This window comes from Macrobrachium nipponense, chromosome 37 (genome assembly GCF_015104395.2).
Source record: "Macrobrachium nipponense isolate FS-2020 chromosome 37, ASM1510439v2, whole genome shotgun sequence".
In the NCBI taxonomy this organism is placed as follows: domain Eukaryota; kingdom Metazoa; phylum Arthropoda; class Malacostraca; order Decapoda; family Palaemonidae; genus Macrobrachium; species Macrobrachium nipponense.
The window spans coordinates 56,053,891-56,070,183 of record NC_061097.1 but is presented as its reverse complement, the minus strand read 5'-3'; the positions used below and the strand labels follow the sequence as shown (position 1 = coordinate 56,070,183).

The following is a 16,293-nucleotide window of genomic DNA, read 5'->3' as shown; positions in this document are numbered from 1 at the left end:
CTTGTCTTGGCATTACAGAAAAAGAGTCATTGATGCGTTACAGGAAACTCTGGAACAAAGAGACCCCTGGGCTGGAGGTCGCTATCTCATATCACTTCTGTGGGATGCCCATGGGTATATTTGGCATGGTGAGTCTTAATTATCCTGATATATCTGCGGTTATTGATGCCTATCCTTGGCTTATTCTTTATTTTGCTGTTTTTTTGTACCATTATTTGTATGGTGCACTAAAGTAGACAACATATTTATTGTAAAGTATTTATTTTAGAGCTATGCTTGTTATCGTCATTTCTGCACTGTATCTTTTATTATGTTCATATTTGCTGCATTGCAGTTTTATTGCATTTCTCTGGCATTTTAAGATTGGAAATTAAAATCAATATGATTTTTAAACTGTATCCTTTAATGATATAGATATTATTCCAAGATACTTTTATGCAGATCCAGAATCACCTTTAATTATGGTATTGAGCTAGTGATAAAATAGCTAGAATTTCAATTTATTCAGTTACCACTGTCATTATTTGAGAAAATTAGCTGATTACCTAAGTGTTTGGAATTTCTTGCTTCCTTTTTAGCTTTGCTACTAATATACTGGCATTGCAAATCTTGTTCTTAGTAGTTTTCATTTCTGCCAACTGAGATTCTGATCAGTAATACTACTCTCCAGTTCAAGAGTGGGTTAGTTAACATGATCAGAACATTTGTGTTTTATTTATTTTGCTCTTAATTTTCAAAGGTGTCTTTTGGGATTAATATTATTATTACAGGCAGTCCCCGGGTTACGACGGGGGTTCCGTTCTTGAGATGCATCGTAAGCCGGAACTTCGTGAAAAATCCTAAGAAAACCTTACTTTTAATGCTTTGGGTGCATTGAAAACTATGTAAACTGCATTCTTATTGTATTTTTCATCAGAAAAACCTTCAAATATTAATTATTTTGCATTTTTGGTGTCATTTTTCATCTGCCAGATGAGCGTTGTAGGCGTCGTAACCCTGGAACATGCGTCGTAACCCTGGAAATAATGTCTGATAAATATAATTGAGAAGCGCCTTAAGCTTGGAACGTCATAAACCGAACCTGTCGTAACCCGGGGACTGCCTGTATTATATTTTGAACAGGAGACAATCTTTTGTTGCAGTAATGCTGCAAGTAGCAGTCATTCCAACTGCATGAGCTTTTTTTTTTTATTTGCCTTTCATTTTTCTGTTTTTGATGAGGGAAATAAAAATTAATTGTCTCAAGTTTTTTGTTAACTGTTCAAGAACTTTAGAGTAGTTTATAACTCTACTCATCTTCAGCTTATGATAATTTACAAGGGAAGGATACAGAAGTATTTTCACTAATTGCTGCTTTAAGCCTATTAAACTGCTTCTTGGAGGGTAGCCTTTGAGATGGTAGCTGCCAAAAAAGCTCTGCCCAAATGAAAGGGGTGGTGACATCTTGATTCAATATCCCAAGAGTGAGAGAGTTGTGTGTGTGCGTGTCCATAAAGTGTACAGAAACTAACCACTAACAATGAACATGAAGAGCAATATCTTCCATCACTGACAGAAGTTTCTCTCTCTCTCTCTCTCTCTCTCTCTCTCTCTCTCTCTCTCTCTCTCTCTCTCTCTCTTCTCTCTCTCTCGTCATCACTCTCTCTCTCTCTCTCTCTCTCTCTCCTCTCTCTCTCTCTCTCTCTCTCTCTTCTCTCTCTATCCAGTTCTGATGTTGAACAAAGATGACAGCCCCTTCCCGCTCAGGTAGAGCCTTTGCATCTATTATCATCTCTGAAATTGCCAGCCAAGAAGTATTTACTGGACTGAAGTGACAGCCAATGATAAAAATTACTACACTACTATCTTGTAACTGTATTGTAACAGAAACTGTATCCTTCCTGTTTAAATCATTGTAAGCTGAAGATAAGTAAGGTAAACCCACTCAAATCCTGCTGTTAAAAATAACAACTTGGGACAATTCATTTTTTATTTACTCCAACATGAAGAGAAAATCATAAGACAAATCAAAATAAGAAAAAACTCATGCAGTGTTATTATTATTATTGTTTTTGTTATTCTTATTTGGAAGGAGCCCCTCTTTTAGGGTAGTTTTATTAGAAATGATTGCTGTTTCAATTCACTGTCATTAGCTTCTGCAGTTTTCACTTTTACTATGGTGCCAGTATTGGTGGTAGAGGCCCATTTCAGGAGTGTGAAGTGTGCTTTGATAATTTGTTAGTTATGGAATTTGTGTGTACGGTATATCACACCTAGGACAAGTTAGGTTTGCTTATCAGCAGGAAGTAGCCAGCTAATAAAGATTCATGAAACAATTATCTTGGAATCATTAAAAGCATTCCAGTCCCTTTGATATGACCAGTTCAGGGAAAGACCAGAGAAAAGATGTAGATAGTAACAGTTAGGTTCATTTTAGTATTCTTACAACATTCATAGATTCCTACTCCACCAAGTATCTTACTGCTCATAATTGCCTTGCAGAATTACTGTGGGTCCTATGTTTTCACTGAAAAGGCAGCAGCTTGTGGGTGTTATTTTGGTGAAAAGAAGCCAATATTTGTGAGATCTGATATTGATCCTTTTATGATTGCAGCTCTCTTATGCAGATGGAAGATAAAATTTGGTGGTAGGAGTCACACATAACACTGGTGTATTATGTGTTTGGAGAGCTACTATACCAGAAGTGTTGGACACTGCAAGAATTCCATTTGATATTAGTAGTATATTACAATTTTACTGGATTTTTTGCAAGCCTCTTCGTTAGGATTGGGAGAGTTATGTTTCTTATACTTACAGATACACTGTTATTATTCAGGTTATTATAATTACCATGTTGAAATGCTCAGAATGTTGTTTAGGGTAATGTCATTATTATTACCATGTTGAAATGCTCAGAATGTTGTTTAGGGTAATGTCATTTACATTGTCTTTTGAAAACCCCTTCCCTAAAAGTTGATACATCCTATCATTAACTTTTTGATGGTTTAGAATTATTTTTATGATTTTTAAATAATATCACAGAGAAATGTAATGCAAAGACATTCATTGTATTCCAAATGTAAATCTTTAGTAATTTGTCATTTTTAATGGAGAAGTGTTACTCTAAGATGTTAGCTCTTCATTTCCCTTTTTACTACATAACGGATGAATTTACCAGACCATAACTTAGTTTAGTCACTTAATTCCAGGTTTTGAAGTGAACGGCCTTGAGAACATTCCAGAGAAAGGACCATGCCTACTCATTTACTACCATGGGGCCATCCCCTTAGATGTATATTATTTGGTTGCCCGGACCATTCTTACCACAGGGAGGCTCATTCGATGTGTTGGGGATCGATTCCTTGAAAAAGTTCCAGGTATTTTTGTGTACAGTTCCATCATTGTCAGGCAGTTTTGGATGCCCAGTTGAGTAAAGCGGTGTTAAATATTTATCCAGGATAAATGGGTCTGTTGTGGTGAAAATAATGAGAGAAAATTGTAGACTGTAAATGTTGATAATAGTTAAAGGATGACTTTCAACTTTGAAAGTAAGCATAATTTTAAATTTTCAAAATCTAAATCTGAAAATACATATGTAAATGTAAATTTAGCTCTTTTGAAGGACTTTGATGATTAAATTGTCAAGTTTCAAAGAGAGAGAGTAAAGGTTGGTATACATATATTATGGGATCCTAACTTTGATTAAACTGGAGCTCTTGCACTTAAGTAATATAACAGTCTTTATCAAGCTGAAGAACTTGAAGGGATATGTGGATAGGAAATTACTTAGAACTTTCTTAAGAAATTTTTCTAAAAATTCTACAACAAAAGTTACTAATTACCAAGAACAAATTGGTTTCCGTTTCCTTTGTTCACTTTTAACTCAGCTATATGAATTCTTTAATCTTTTTTTCTCCTTTTGTGTCTCATTTAAGGAAGTAAATTTGTATTCCAGCTGTGGAAGAGTAGAAATATTCATCAGATGGTAAAACTGCCCAGGAATTGTTATAATAATAATCATCTTGCATTTATAGGAAGCTTTACAAAAATATGAGGGGGTTCACTTGAAACTTTTCTTAATAGTGCTCTGCATGAAATTTTCCAACAAGAGTTGAATATATATGATAGTAGTGCATGGCCAAATGGATGAATTTCACCATGGATGGCTCTTTTATAGCTGTAACTAGTCCCTCCTTTTATTATTATTATTATTATTATTATTATTATTATTATTATTATTATTATTATTATTATTATTATTATTATTATTATTATTATTATAACAACAACAACAACACACAAAGAAACACCGACGAAGTAACAGAGAGGACAGAATTAATGAGTAGAAAAGATCAGACAATGGATGGAGCCAGATACAGAGAAAACAAAGATCCCCTCCATGAAAGCCTAGAACAAACACCAAGAAATTAAGGGAGAAAACAGTGAGGTCAATGAAATACTGGGGAATACACACCACCAGTATCACAGAAACAAATACTTGGCATATGCAGGGCAGATTAGACCAACACCACCAGCACAACCAACCCAACAGAAACCAAAACAGCAACTTCCTTGGAAAAGGTGCCTGGAAAAGCAAATCATGGTGATGAGGTCTGACTAGAGTAAACTGAAAGAGATGGCAGATAAAAGGCTAAGAAGCAAGAAAACAAGGGAGGAACTGAACGAGAAATACAAAGTACAGGAGAGGGGACTAAACAACACAATAGAAGATGTAAAACAGAGGCTTAAGGCAAAAGCACATAAGATCCAACGGTACCTGAACAGGAATAAGGGATACTAACAAGAACAAGCTATCGGAACAACCAGTAAAAGACTATACAGCCAACTAGGAGGGGAACCAACCACCAAGAAATTCCTGAAGCCGACCCAAGTAAGAGACTGGGAAAACATATGGAGCAATCCGGTATCACACAACAAACATGCAACATGGCTCCAGGAAGTCAAGGAAGAAGAAACCGGGAGAATAAAACAAAGATTCACAGAGATCACAACAGACACAGTCAGACACCAACTAAAGAAAATGCCAAACTGGAAAGCCCCAGGTCCCGATGAAGTCCATGGATACTGGCTCAAAAACTTCAAGGCCCTACACCCAGGAATAGCAGAACAACTCCAGCATTGTATCTCAAATCACCATGCACCCAAATGGATGACCACAGGAAGAACATCCTTAGTACAAAAAGAAAAGAGTAAGGGAAATATAGCCAGTAACTGCAGGCCTTTCACCTGCCTACCAATAATGTGGGTTACTAACAGGTATCATAAGTGAAAGGCAATACAACTACCTAGAGAATACAAACACCATCCCCCACCAACAGAAAGGCTGCAGAAGGAAGTGTAGTGACACAAAAGACCAGCTCCTGATAGACAAAATGGTACTAATGAAGAACAGTATGAGAAGGAAAACCAACCTAAGCATGGCATGGATAGACTATAAGAAAGCCTTCGACTTGATACCACACACATGGCTAATAGAATGCCTGAAAATATATGGAGCAGAGGAAAACACCATCAGCTTCCTCAAAAATACAATGTGCAACTGGAATACGATACTTACAGGCTCTGGAATAAGACTAGCAGAGGTTAATATCAGGAGAGGGATCTTCCATGGCGACTCACTGTCCCCACTACTCTTCGTAGTAGCCATGATTCCCATTACAAAAGTACTGTAGGAGATGGATGCTAGGTACCAACTCAAGAAAAGAGGCAACAGAATTAACCATCTGATGTTCATGGACGACATCAAGCTGTATGGTAAGAGCATCAGTGAAATAGATACCCTAATCCAGACTGTAAGGATTGTATTTGGGGACATCAGGATGGAGTTTGGAATAGAAAAATGGGCCTTAGTCAATATACAAAAGGGCAAAGTAACAAGGACTGAAGGGATAAAGCTACCAGATGGGAACAACATCAAACACATAGATGAGACGGGATACAAATACCTGGGAATAATGGAAGGAGGGGATATAAAACACCAAGAGATGAAGGACACGATCAGGAAAGACTCATATGCAGAGACTCAAGGCAATACTCAAGTTAAAACTCAACACTGGAAATATGATAAAAGCCATAAACACATGGGCAGTACCAGTAATCAGATACAGCGCAGGAATAGTGGAATGGACGAAGGCAGAACTTTGCAGCATAGACCAGAAAATGAGGAAACATATGACAATACACAAAGCACTACACCCAAGAGCAAATACGGACAGACTTTACATAACACAAAAGGAAGGAGGGAGGGGACTACTAAGCATAGAGGACTGCGTCAACATCGAGAACAGAGCACTGGGGCAATATATGAAAACCAGTGAAGACGAGTAGCTCAAGAGTGCATGGGAAGAAGGACTGATAAAAGTAGACGAAGACCCAGAAATATACACAAACAGGAGAATGACAAGCAGAACAGAGGAATGGCACAACAAACCAATGCACGGACAATACATGAGACAGACTAAAGAACTAGCCAGTGATGACACGTGGCAATAGCTACTGAGGGGAGAGCTCAAGAAGGAAACTGAAGGAATGATAACAGCGGCACAAGATCAGACCCTAAGAATCAGATATGTTCTCAGAACGATAGATAGAAATAACATCTCTCCCATATGTAGGAAGTGCAATACGAAAAATGAAACCATAAACCACATAGCAAGCAAATGTCCGGCACTTGCACAGAACCTGTACAAAAAGAGGCATGATTCAGTAGCAAAGGCCTTCCATTGGAGCCTGTGCAAGACACCAGCTAACTTGCAGTAATAAGGATTGATAGAAAACGATCAGCAGAGATCCTCTGAGACTATGGTATCAGAACAGATAGGGTGATATGTGCAAGTAGACCAGATGTGACGTTGATTGACAAAATCAAGAAGAAATTATCACTCATTGATGTCCCAATACCATGGGACACCAGAGTTGAAGAGAAAGAAAGGGAAAAAATTGATAAGTATCAAGACCTGAAAATAGAAATAAGAAGGATATGGGATATGCCATTGGAAATTGTACCCATAATCATAGGAACACTAGGCACGATCCCAAGATCCTTGAAAAGAAATCTGGAAAAACTAGAGGCTGAAGTAGCTCCAGGACTCATGCAGAAGAGTGTGATCCTAGAAACAGTGCACATAGTAAGAAAAGTGATGGACTCATAAGGAGGCAGGATGCAACCCGGAACCCCACACTATAAATTTAACCACCCAGTCGAATTGGAGGACTTTGATAGACCCCCCCCTAAAAAAAAAATAATAATAATAATAAGAACTAGCCAGCGATGAAACATGGCAAAGGCTACAGAGGGGAGAGCTCAAGAAGGAAACAGAAGGAATGATACAGTGGAAAAAGATCAGGCCCTAAGATCAGATATGTTCAAAGAATGATAGATGGAAATAACATCTCACCCATATGTGGGAAGTGCAGTATGAAAAACAAGACCATAAACCACATAGCATGCAAATGTCTGGCACTTGCACAGAACCAGTACAAAAAGAGGCATGATTCAGTGGCAAAAGCCCTCCACTGGAGCCTGTGCAAGAAATGCCAGCTGCCTTGCAGTAATAAGTGGTACAAGCACCAACCTGAAGGAGTGATAGAAAATGATCAGGCAAAGATCCTCTATTAGAACAGATAGGGTGATACATGCAAATATACCAGACGTGACATGGATTGACAAAATCAAAAAGAAATTATCACTCATTGATATCGCAATACCATGGGACACCAGAGTTGAAGAGAAAGAAAGGGAAAAATAGGATAAGTATCAAGACCTGAAAATAGAAATAAGAAGGGTATGGAATATGCCAGTGGGAATTGTACCCATAATTATAGGAATACTAGACATGATCCCAAGATCACCTAAAAAAGAATCTGGAAAAACTAGAGGCTAAAGTAGCTGAATTTGGGATGAACTCCTGTGCAGAAAGCGTCCACAATGTCAGTTGCTCTGTACACTTCCCTCCAGGAATTTTGAAAAGGCTACCTTCACCCATTAGTTCCTATTGTATAAGAATGTTATGGTAACACTGCAGGTCTTATCTGTTCCCACATGAATGTGTCTTCATATTGTAACAACAGTCATGATTGGCTGGAGCAATTTATATGCCCTGTTTCTTCATTTACATTTTCTTTATTTACATAAATTGCTGTCTATACGTAATGGCCTCATGATAACGTGGATATATTTACAAAGAGATGAGCTACAAAAATATAAAAGAGTAAGTTATTTTATACTAGCTCTAAATTAACAAGTAAAGTGAAAATAGTATTCTATCTTTAGCCATACATCGCCAACCTCCATCCACACACGGGTTTGGATGAAGGTTGCCGAAGTCATTGACTCTTTATTAATTACTTTGTCCTAATTTTAGGCAGCTTTAGCCTACAGAACACCAGAAATATTTTCTGTTACCATGATTATTTTCAGTGTGGTCACAGTGAGCTTGCAGGAGGTTTGTTATACAGCAAATTCAGAAGATATGGATAATTCCATATATGTTAATGATGAATCCTACAGTATTATAGGCTATCACGCTCTTAATGAGTTATGGCATATGCATATACTACATACATATGCTTACTTATGCTTACCTAGTTCATGAATAAAACAAAAAGACATTGATTAACTTGGAAAATTCCTTGGTGAATTTGTTGCAACATTTACCATTTTGCAGCCTTAAGGGACCTACAGGATTATGCTTTGAGCCACATGTCATATGAATTGCTCAAACAAAATTGCCTCCTGAACAACCCACTAAAATCACCCCACAATTTTAACACTGACTTCATAGTTATGTGATTTTCAATGTGCACCGATATTGTCAGGACTTATGCTTAGTAATGGCATATATATGTGAGAGGTCTGAGCTATATTTGATGTAATGGCTTACCAATGTTACACCTATTTGCCTTAATTTCTTAAGAAAGCCAATAGGAATTCATTTTGATAAGTTATACAGTTTTGTATACTATTATGTAGTCGATTCTTCGTTGATGGCTACACTTTATTTCTGTCAGCGGGACTATGTTAGACTTGAAGACTATCTTGTCTAAATCTGAGAAGTGTAGACAGAAGATATATTAGAGACTTGAAAACTATCTTGCCTAAATCTGAGAATTGTAGACAGAAGATATACTATTAGCATTAGATTAGATTCTAGTTGCTTTGATGAAGAAAAAAGACGTAAAAGAATAAGCAAGTGATGTGCTACATCCTGAATTTTGTATTAAGCCCATATATAAATAGGAGTGTAATGTTATGTGTATAAGTTCAAGGGGATTTATGGTTGAAGTCTAACATGGTATTGGAAATCTCTCCATTTCTGTGGCTAAAAAATTCAAGTCAACAACTCCTTGAGTTGCTTAATAACAGTCTATTATTTTTGGTGGGAACCATTGGATAAATAACAAGGAATAAACTCCATTGTTTTGGGCTTTTGTATCCTTTTCCCAACATGAATGAGTAATTTATGCATAAAATATAGATCATTTATTTGTAACATTAATTTTTGTCATGGGGAATCATGAAGTTCAACTTGACTGCTGGGGAAAGGTCAAGAAATCATTGTCTTTGATGATATCTCCAAATAAGAAATTAGAAGTATGTAATATATCTCGCACTACTGAATAGTATTCAACAAAAATATTGGGTTTGTGTGAATGTGAATGAATGTTTGATTTTTTCTTATTATTTTGTTACTTGTTATTAGGATTGTTAGGTTAGGCAATTTTAAACGTTGTTATTTTCTGGTTTAGACTTGGGTTATTGATGAGTTCGTCACCTTTTGGTTCAAGTTCATCCAGAAGGTGGATAAAACAAAAGCTCTTAACTTTCTGAACAAAAAATTCAACATAGAGATAGAGGAAGCTTTACTGACAGGTATTGGCAATGTGTGATCCAGATTTGTTATTTCTGCAGTTATACTATGCCAAGCCATTTATATGATCTCTCCAAGACATTCAACTCATAATTACAAAAAGCAAAACATTAACCAAACTAATAGGTGTCATTCAAACATATCATATACTACAGTCAGAGAGATTCATAAGAAAATGTTACTACGCTAATTCATTATAATTTCATTCTGCCTCGGTCATGGTAAAAGGTCAAAATCTAAACATTGACAGCATCACAAAAGCCACAGGAATATTGGGAAGGGAACCATGGGGATTAGCATGGAGTAGAATCAGCTAGATATTAATGAGGGGATACAAGGTGCACTTAAAAAGTGATTAATTGATGAATACAAGATAGGAGAAGGAGACATAACAGCAACTTGCAGAGGTTCAAGACATTGATGGAAAGTGGCTGTTGTAGCCTCTGCCAACTATGAATGCATTAGAACAGTCAGGGAAGGCACTATAAATCATGTTATGCAATGAAATAGGTAAAGGAATTGCCAACATTCAAATAACTTAATTTTAGAATGGCAGTCAGCAGAAAACTAAAAATATTTGTTCAAAGGAGGTGTATTTCTAAAACAGATGGATTTATTTGCTTAATGCTACTGGACAGGGTTAATGGGGATCCAATCATGATAGAAGTATAACATGGTATGACAGATCTAGGGAATTTAGGCTACTAGGCATGGTGCTGGGAGAATATGCAGTCACTGGGCTCTCTACCGGAAAGTGAATTTCCATCATGGGAAATTGTTTTCGCTGACCCTTTGACTCTAGTCTATCAAACACAATGTGGAAACAAAAAAACTTAGGCCATCAAGCAGCTATTGTAATATATTGGTCTTCTCTCGATTACAATCTAAAAAAAATCTAAGACTCCTCCTCCAGTTGCCTAAGAATGATATTGGTAGGAAACATTTGATGTATTGTGGAAAACGAATTCTTTTGTATTGTAAGCTTTTATCTTGGGGTAATTTTTTTTACATCAAAAGGAAAGAAACGTCATGAGTAAAAGCAATTTTTTTTTTTTTTACTCAATTTTCTAAATAGTTTCTGTTGTCAATTTCATGAAGGAAATTACCAGCAAAGATGAGTCATTATGAAAATAAAATTGAAAGATTGAAGATTGAATACACAATTCAATATCACAGCATTGGTATGTCACTTGTATTTTTTTATTTTTTTTTAACCTTTGAGTCTTTTTAGTGGGATAGACAAGTGTTAGGCATTTGAAGTTCGATTAAAGTAATGTCCACCAGCATGGGTTTGAGAAATAACTGAGATAAGTCTGTTTGGACCTCCTAAAGGTCTTTCGACACTCTCTTTGTTTAGCTCCTATATGTCTAGAAGGGGATAACATCCCTCTCCACTAGATTTAGACATGTAGCTCTAATAAGTAGTAATTCGAGTTTAGAGCATTAAAAATATTACGACTTATGGAAGAGACTACTATTGAAATACCAAGAATGGTCTTAAAGTTTTGGCAGTATAGACTATACGTTCACCCTACGAGAAAGTAACGGTGGTGATGTATGATGAGTAGGAATAAATATGATTTGTATGGAGATTGTTGTTATCCTAATTTTAGTAATGTGTATTATATTACCATATATTGCTAGTTTTTAACAATAGATTTACTAGACAAAGTTGATGAAAACAAACTGTCATCGAGATACTCCAGCCAATCAAGTTCTTTGTAACAAAACAAAATAGCCCAAGATAAATTGTAAACACCCACTGCAGTATTACCGTAATAGTCCCAGTATGGCTTGCCAATAGCCATACGTTGTGTATCAAAATTTATGGAGGGAACTGTATATCTACACAAGAGGCTCATCTGCAACACATTATGTAATGTAGCATTCTCTGCCTTACTCTTATTTTATTGCATTCGCATGATGGCCTTTCCAATACCCCTTTCACCCAACCTATTCAGCACTTTTGAGGCAGTCTATCTTCTTCCTCCTAACTCAAAATTATACACTCATTTTCGCTAGCCTACCTTTCTCCATTCCATCCACATGACCAAACTACAGTGCTATTTGAACTTATTTCATGGAAAAACATTCAAATCACTTGAATGAGCCATAAATGACTTGTGGTAACTTGTATGGCAGCACTCACACCTCAGCTCCATGGCGTGAGGACGAACAGTCTCCCATGAAATTCACTGGGGAATGTAGTACTACATCTCTGTGTAGTGGTACATCTTTTATATATTTGCCCATAAATATACACAGGGATTGTTGCTGGTTTTAGTTCTTATTCTATTTAATTTTATGACACTGTGTCAACTGTAATTGTAATTTTTCAAAATAAAGTACAAAAATATATTGAAAGAACATGTATACGTAATTCACATACATATGTCCACAAGTATACTCTGGGATTGTTGCTGGTTTTAGTTCTTATCTTTTGCAATATTATGTGAGCTGTAATTGAAATTTTGCAAGATAAAGTGCAAAAAATATTAAAAAGAGCATGTATAACTTGTAACTTACTAAAATCTGCTGGTATTTTTAGTGTCTTGTAAAAGAGGTCACTTGCAGGGTCAGAAATAGTCACGTTCAGCTTCTTGTGAAAAGTACAGAAAATTTGTGAGAAATTATTTTCTTGCACCATGTGCATTTTATTTTGATTGAGCTTAAAAGTTTGCCCAGTCTTGGGGTTTTGCAAATGTATATTTAGGTTGGCATGTAAGGATTAAAAATAAGATGAAAATTTGAGCAATGTCAATTGAAAATTGAACAGGTAAGTAAGAGGAGGCCAAAGAGAATGAGTGAAAAGTAACATGAAGGATGAAATGCATAGGGGGCCCAAAGGGTCTCTGTAAAAAATCTTAATTTGCAGCTGTAGGTGCTGCAGTGGTCATAATGTATGTAGTAACCCCCTACTAGGCATTAATGAGTAGATTAAATTTCATTTTGTGTCTTGAAATGGTGCTAAGTTTCTGATACATCCACAGGCTGGAAAGTAATCCTGGAGGCTTTTCACATCACACCTGGAACAGTAAGTTCCTGCACTCAGATCCTTGCGGAAGGTCACATACTCTCCATTTCGCCAGGTGGTGTTAGAGAAGCTCAGTTTTCTGACCACAATTACCAGCTGCTATGGGGCCAAAGAACAGGGTTTGCCAAGGTGGCCATTGCAGCAAAATCTGTAAGTAAAAATGAATTGCTTTAAGTTATTTTGTAGTAGCTCTTGTTTATCAGAATTCTTTTAGTACCTTGTAAGCAGACATCATCAGAAGTACAATCTTATTTACATATTCTACCTAGATAATTTTGAATCGAGGATAGTTTGTTGACAAATTATTAATTCCTTGTTATTTACATTAATTATAGACAGTATTTTAATTACCTCTATTTATTTACAGCCTGTAGTAACTATGTTTACTGAGAATGTGCGTGAAGCTTTCAGGACGGTTTCTTGGCCACAGCAGTTCTGGTCAATGCTTTATGAGAAATTTAGATTTCCACTGGCTCCGATTTATGGGGGATTTCCAGTCAAGGTAAACTTATAATATTACGTACTGGTTTTATTCAGGGTCTTACCAAGCAATTATTCACCTGTAGGATCCCTACCGTGGTAGACCAAAATTCAAACTATCATTGTGCTTCCATCGCTAGTGTAGGTAACCAGTTTACAAAAAAAGGTCCAAGAGAAGAGCCGGGAAATTATAGACCAATCTGTCTAACATCAGTCGTTTGTAAGATTTTTGAGTCCATAATTACAGATCAAATTGTGGATCACATTGATAGAAACAACTTGCTTAACGTTAAATAGTCAAAACGGTTTCAGACAAAACAGATCCTGCCTATCAAACCTATTGGAGTTTTTTCATAACGTGCTTGGTATTTGCGACAGTAGTAGAGCAACAGATATACTCTACTTGATTTCCAAAAGGCCTTTGACAAAGTTCCACACAAGGAACTAATGACAAAAATTGGAGCTTCAGGACTTGTAGGAGAAATAGCAGACTGGATCGAAGACTGGCTAACTTATAGAAAACAGAGAGTCATAATAAATGGTAAAGAATCAGAAGGGCAGATGTAACAGGCAGAGTTCCTCAGAGTTCTGTTCTTGGCCCTCTCTTCTTTTTTTATTTACATTAATGACATTGATGTCGGCTTAACTAGCAGGATAGCCAAATTTGCTGATGACACCAAACTAGGTGTAAATGCAGCAGACCCAGATACAGTGGAAATGTTTTAAAGAAAATAGGAAAGTGGTCAAAAAGATAGCAAATGCTATGGAGGAGTTATGGAGTTCCATTTGACGACGTCTGTGTGAGAGAGAGAGAGAGAGAGAGAGAGAGAGAGAGAGAGAGAGAGAGAGAGAGAGAGAGAGAGAGAGAGAGAGAGTAATTGGTGGTTGGATGGTTAACGATTGGATTGGGTTTTGTTGCTGGGTTGTCTGCTGGTGCTGTTGGAGTTTAGAGTTCTGTGTTTTCAGTGAGTTTTCAGTCAGTCTTGGGTTAGAGCCTGTGACAGCCAGTAGTGTTAGCACCAGTCAGTAGTGTCATTATAGTCAGCTAAGTTGTGTTTTGTTTGTTGCTTAATTGTTGTTCTGTTAGTTTGATATGTTGCTTAAGAGTGGTTGTGCTATGAGATTTTTGTTGAATTGTATGTGAGTTCCTGTTATTATATGTGAGTTGTTATGGTTGAGGGTTGTTGTTGGTGTTGTTAGTGGGGGTGTGTGTTGCTTTTTATATGTTGTTTGTGCAGTGGTCTTTTGTTGTGTTGTTGAGTTTTGTTGTTATATGTGAGGTTGTGGTTGTGTTCCTTGGTTGGTTGCTGTGTTGTTGAGTTGTGGTTGTGTTCCTTGGTTGTTGTTGTCCTTAGTTGTTGTTGAGTTGTAGTCCTTCGGTGTTGTGTTGTTGTTGGATTGTGGGTTGTGGTTCTTGGCTGTGGTCTTGTTGTCGTTGGTATCTCTGTGACCTTGACCATCAGACAGCACAGAATAGCCTGGAGGTGGGCTATTCTGTTTTTTTGTGTTTGTGGTTTTTTTGTTTGTGTGTGTGGGTAGGTCAATTGTGCTTCATATTCTGTAGTGTAAAGAGGAAAGTGTGACAGAGGGTGGGTTTGGCAGCTGGAGTGATTAGGTTAATGTGGGGGGGGGGGGTTGCCACTTGTTTTTTAGCTTGTGATCCCGCCACAATGCCTATTAACTTGGATAAGTGTAAAGTGTTACAGACAGGAAGGATAAGTGTAAAGTGTTACAAATGGGAACAAACAACCCTCATGCCAACTACAAGCTGCTTGGGAATGACATAAACAGTTTAGAACAAGAAGAGGACCTTGGAGTCATTATTACCAAGGACTTAAAATCCACAAAACTAGAGAGCTTGAACATGTATGGATTAGAAACACAACGCTTGCAAGGATAACTAATAGAAACATTCAAAATACTTGAAAGCATAAAAAAGTAGACAGTAACCTATTTACGCTAAACAAACACCAGACAAGAAATAATGGATGGAAACTAGAACTGAAGAGACACAACACATCTCATTGTGGGAACTTCTTCACATACGCAAGATATGTGACACATGGAATAAACTGCTACCAGAAGTTGTAAACAGCAACAGTATGGAAGAGTTTGAAAGAAAGGTAGACAAAATTAGCAGGACACTGTGAATGCACAGTAAAACCAGCTCCTAGAGATAAGTGAGCACCCAATGTCTCCTCGGATGGACTAATAACATTAGTCTTTGAGACATCCTAATCCTTGTAACTCCTTGTAATGTTGGGCGCCAAAAATTATGTTGTGGCTAGATTGAGTATTAGTGAAGAACAGTAAAGTAAATGGCGGATGGTGTTTGGTGAAAATATGTAAGGTTATTCAGACAAAATTTTCCCTATTACTAATTTATTCTAGAACTACTACATAACCAAACAATGGAATTTTGGTCCCTTTACAACTCAAGGTTACTAAAATCAGAGCGAATGACAAATATATAGATATATATGTACATATAATACAATGACACTTATTTTCATGGAAAATAAGGAATTAACAAGGAAAATACATATACCACTTTCACACCACACACACTCAAGTACGCATCAGTTTTCTACGACGACTTAATCTACAAAATCAATATAAACACAAGCAGTTAACTTTGCATATCAAAAAAATTACTCTATATTTTGTAATTCAATAGTATACAAAAATAGTACAACAATAGTGGAACACAGATATAAATTGCCCTTTACAATATTAGGGTTTTTAATCTAATCAGAAAACAAAGATAATACATATGTGTATCACAACGAATAAACCGATTTTTTCACATATGTTTATACTTTGCCCTTTACAACATTAGCCACTGTAACAAGAAGTATATTTTTCTTAACAGAAATACCACTTTACCAGATATTCAATCCAACATTATGT

At 36.6% G+C, this 16,293-nt stretch overlaps 1 protein-coding gene across 2 annotated transcripts in view; it reads left to right on the top strand.

Moving 5' to 3' along the window:
* LOC135209269 (DGAT1/2-independent enzyme synthesizing storage lipids-like) overlaps positions 1-16,293 on the top strand; it is a 152,121-nt gene that overhangs the window by 124,043 nt on the left and 11,785 nt on the right. For both annotated transcript variants that reach the window (XM_064241977.1, XM_064241976.1), the window contains exons 4-7: positions 19-128; positions 3,189-3,356; positions 12,860-13,053; positions 13,271-13,405. In XM_064241977.1, coding sequence (XP_064098047.1) covers positions 19-128; positions 3,189-3,356; positions 12,860-13,053; positions 13,271-13,405 — 607 coding nt within the window. The remainder of the gene's footprint in view (positions 1-18; positions 129-3,188; positions 3,357-12,859; positions 13,054-13,270; positions 13,406-16,293) is intronic.